The sequence below is a fragment of the Chinchilla lanigera genome, unplaced genomic scaffold (genome assembly GCF_000276665.1).
Source record: "Chinchilla lanigera isolate Chin_1 unplaced genomic scaffold, ChiLan1.0 scaffold00010, whole genome shotgun sequence".
NCBI classification, from domain to species: domain Eukaryota; kingdom Metazoa; phylum Chordata; class Mammalia; order Rodentia; family Chinchillidae; genus Chinchilla; species Chinchilla lanigera.
In genome coordinates this window covers 10200697-10204313 of record NW_004955411.1, presented here as the reverse complement: position 1 = coordinate 10204313, position 3617 = coordinate 10200697, and the positions used below count along the sequence as shown (strand labels likewise).

The following is a 3617-nucleotide window of genomic DNA, read 5'->3' as shown; positions in this document are numbered from 1 at the left end:
CACCCGGAGCGGCACGCGCGCCCGACTCCGCGCGCCGGGGCCTCCCTCGCCCGGCCCGCCTATATATGCGCCGCCCGCCCCGCCCCCTCCTTCCGCGCTCGCACGCGGCTCCCGCCTCTAACTTCGCGTTCCTCCCCGGCGTCTTCCCGGGCAAACTTCTCGCCCTTCCAGTTCCTCCCTCCCCGCCTCCGCGGACCACCTGCCCGGCCGCGTGTCCGCCCCGCCGGCCCGGCGCCCGGCTCCAGGCTCGGGGAGAGGCAAGTTTCAGGCGCGGGAGTCCGGATTTCCCGTCGTACCGTCTCGCAGGAGTAGGGAAAGGCAGGGCCGTGCGCCGCCGTCCCCCAGCCTGCGCCCGCCAGCCGCTCGGAGCCACCTCCCGAGGGGAGGCGAACGAAGCGATCGGGACCCGAGCCCCTCTCCTCCCGAGGATGGGGAGGGCGCCCGCGCCCCCTCCGCGGCCCGCGCCGCCGCTCACCTCCGCGCCCAGAGCCAACTCCGAGCGCCCCGGAGTCGCGGTGACTTCCCGGCCGGCACCCGCGCACCCCAGCTGCCGGCCCAGCCTCCACAGCTGGGCAAAACCAACCGGGGGCGGGGGGGGCCGCGCCCGCGCGAGGGTTTTGGCCCCTCCGCCGACCGCGGCAGCGCTAGGTGGGGGGACTGAAGAAGAGAGAGCAGGGGGCTCGGGCCGCGCGCCTCCCCCTGGTGGAGACCGACGAGGGACGTGCTGGAGAAGGTGAGGGAACCCCTTTTGCTTCCCCCTCGCCGGCACCCTTTGGCGGGCCCATATTTTGCACGCTGTATTTACCTCGGGCTGGAGCGAAACCGCTGGTGGATCTCGTGGAATTCTCCCTGCTTCGGGCACCTTTGGCGGCGAGGAGCTAGATTCAGGCGTGACAGAGCGACACAAAGCAGCAGCAGAAGGAAGTGAGCGGAAAAGGTACAGCGGCAGCGGCAAACGCCCAGCAGGGTGTGAGGACGCTTTAGAAAGTGTCCCCACCGCAGTGGCACCTTGGATGTCAACTTCGGCTCCCGCTGGAGTCAGCGCGCCGCTGCCGGCCCCGCCCCCGCACGTCCCGGGCGGCTGGGCCACTCGGGAGCAGAGAGCAACTTTAAGGGGGGCGGGGAACGGACTCATTCTTGATTCATTAGGTTTTCTCTTCCCCAAATTAAAAACAGAAAGAAGAAAAGAGCAGCCAAAGCATCTTAGAAACAAAAGGCAAATACCAACGACGTGAGTCACCCGGAAAGCAGATCCGCCCCCCTAAACCAGATGTGGCGCCCTGTGTCAGCGGAGACACTTAGACGGCGAGAGCCCACGGGTGAGACGGCGGGGAGCGGGGCTGGCAGGGGAGGATTACCGGCAGAGCAGAAGTTGGTCCCGAAGGCAGTCGCCCCGGAGGGTGCCCGACAGAGGGCAGGGAGGTGGCCTTAGGGAAAGGGACGCGCAGCGGTCTGTGTGGATCTATCGTTAGATGGGAAGGATTTGGGTCCTGAAAGACATTTATTTCCTGGCTCTCGCAAAATTCTGTATCCTTTTTGTCCCACTCAAATAATTTTCCCCAATGTGTAGGATGGTCCAGGCTGCTTCATTTTAAAAAGAGAAAGTGACAACCAAAGGGAAACACGGTTGAAAAAAAAAAAATTAAACCTGGTATAAAGAAAAATAACGGATGCTGAAGTTTGTTCCTGGAACCTATGTATTTGGCATTGAAGGTCTCAACTCCTGATCTGTAACTGATTCTTTTTGTAGGAAGAGATGGTCTGCAGAAACAACCGCAAAACCGGCCCAGACAAAAGCTGCAGGAGCTGGGGTTTACAGTGATTTGTGCAAAAAAGCCAGTTCATTAATCTGCGTTTGCAGTACCTTCACCTAAATCCCTTTTTCTTATTTTTAAAAATCTTTTGCACCATAAATGTGAAACACTGAGAAAAGAATTTGAATAACCAGTAATGTTTTTTTATCCCAGTTGTGATGACTCTATGAATCTATATGCATGTTAAAACTCATAGGACGTTGTACACCAAAGACTCAGTTCTACTACATGAAAATTCTAAAATTTAATTATTCATAGAAAAAACTTTAGTGATACTCTGACATGGTAACAAATCTGATTCTATCTCAAGAACAACTGCTGTAGCAGGAGGATGAGATTCATTTTAGTATTTAGAAAAATGGTACACATTCTCATCTGATATTATTGTATGGATGGATATTCTCATCCATATTATTGTATTGTGGTTTTAGTTATTATTCTGCTCTACAAATGAAAAACACCAGAACTTTGAGCTTATCATAACTAATGCTGACTTACACTGTTCTACTTGGTAAATGCTGTGCTGATCGCTTTATAGAAATTAGCTCACTTACTCTTCACATCAGTGCTCAGGTTCTCTCACTCCAGTTTTACAGATGAGAAAGTTGGCGCAAAAAGAAATTATATAACTTGTTCGAATGAATGAAGAATGATAGAGGTGGGAATTAGACCCAGATCTGCCTGCCTCTCACATATATTTTCTGTGTCCTATCTCGGAAAGGTTAAGGGGCTTGTGCAAAGTCCTGTTCTTCTGTTAGGTAGAACATAAATCGCACTCCTGGTTCTCTTCAGACTTCTTAAACACACACACACACACACACACACACACACACACTCCTACAGCTAGCAATGGATTATGATACCTGAATAGGGACCAAGAAAGGTCCTTTCTGGTTCCAACATTTATTTGCTGTGTGTCTTCTGTACACTTCCATTTCTTAATTTTTATCATTGCCATGGGAATTAATGTAGTATAGGTAACACCTTCGGCCAAATCACCTGCTAATATTGTTCTTTCCTTAATTACTCTCTTTTGTGTCATTTATCATGACCCACTTTATCTGTGACTGTGTTAGTGATAGAAGTTCAAGGATTGATAATTAAAAGACCTTAGAGTTTCCAGATCTAGCAAATAAAAATACAGGATACCAGTTAAATATTAATTGCAGATAAACAAGGAATAATACTTGGTATAAATATGTTCCATGTAATATTTGCGATATTCTTTCAGAAAAAGATTGGTTGTTTACAGTTGCAAGTCAAATTTAATTGGATATTCTGCACTTGTTCTGACAACAAAGTATCTCATAATCTGGTTAAAGTAACTGATAACAGAAGCATAAGCTCTCGGGTGCTGAATTAAGGGCAGTTTGGTGTATCTTTCTATCCCACCTGTTTTGTATATATTTTCTGTTTCTGCTATTTTTATATGAATGGGATAATTATGTATTATTCATAATCTTTTTTAAAACAACCACATACATTTCTGTGTCTGCACGTATAGGTATACTTTCTGCTCTAAAATAAAATATTCCATATTGTGGATTGTTACGGTTTTTAACAGCCTTCTTGAAAGATACTTAGATCAGAAGCTACTTTTTAAGTGAGAAAAGCTTGCTAGGATCAGTTCTATTTTGATTGTCTTAAGCATTTAATTACCCTAAATTATCATACTTTCTTTACTCCTGACAGCTTGAAAATGTTTTGTAAGTAGTGCTTTTTACATGCTCCAAAGCAGGACAGGATTTTAGAGCACATTTTCCCCCATTTATTCTCCATTCCAAAGTGAAATAAAGGGAAGAT

At 48.5% G+C, this 3617-nt stretch overlaps 1 protein-coding gene and 1 long non-coding RNA gene across 2 annotated transcripts in view; one reads left to right on the top strand and one right to left on the bottom strand.

The window, feature by feature from the left end:
• Nucleotides 1-1170, bottom strand: part of Tpbg (trophoblast glycoprotein) — a gene marked incomplete in the record, with an annotated part of 3568 nt that extends 2398 nt beyond the window's left edge. Inside the window, 1 exon segment of the mRNA XM_013510911.1 lies at nucleotides 806-1170. Coding sequence (XP_013366365.1) covers nucleotides 806-1135 — 330 coding nt within the window.
• LOC106147847 lies at nucleotides 850-3359 on the top strand. Its single transcript, XR_001232845.1, has 3 exons — nucleotides 850-937; nucleotides 1177-1319; nucleotides 1751-3359. It is a non-coding gene; the product is annotated as an uncharacterized LOC106147847 (long non-coding RNA).
• The last annotated feature ends 258 nt before the right edge of the window (nucleotides 3360-3617 follow it).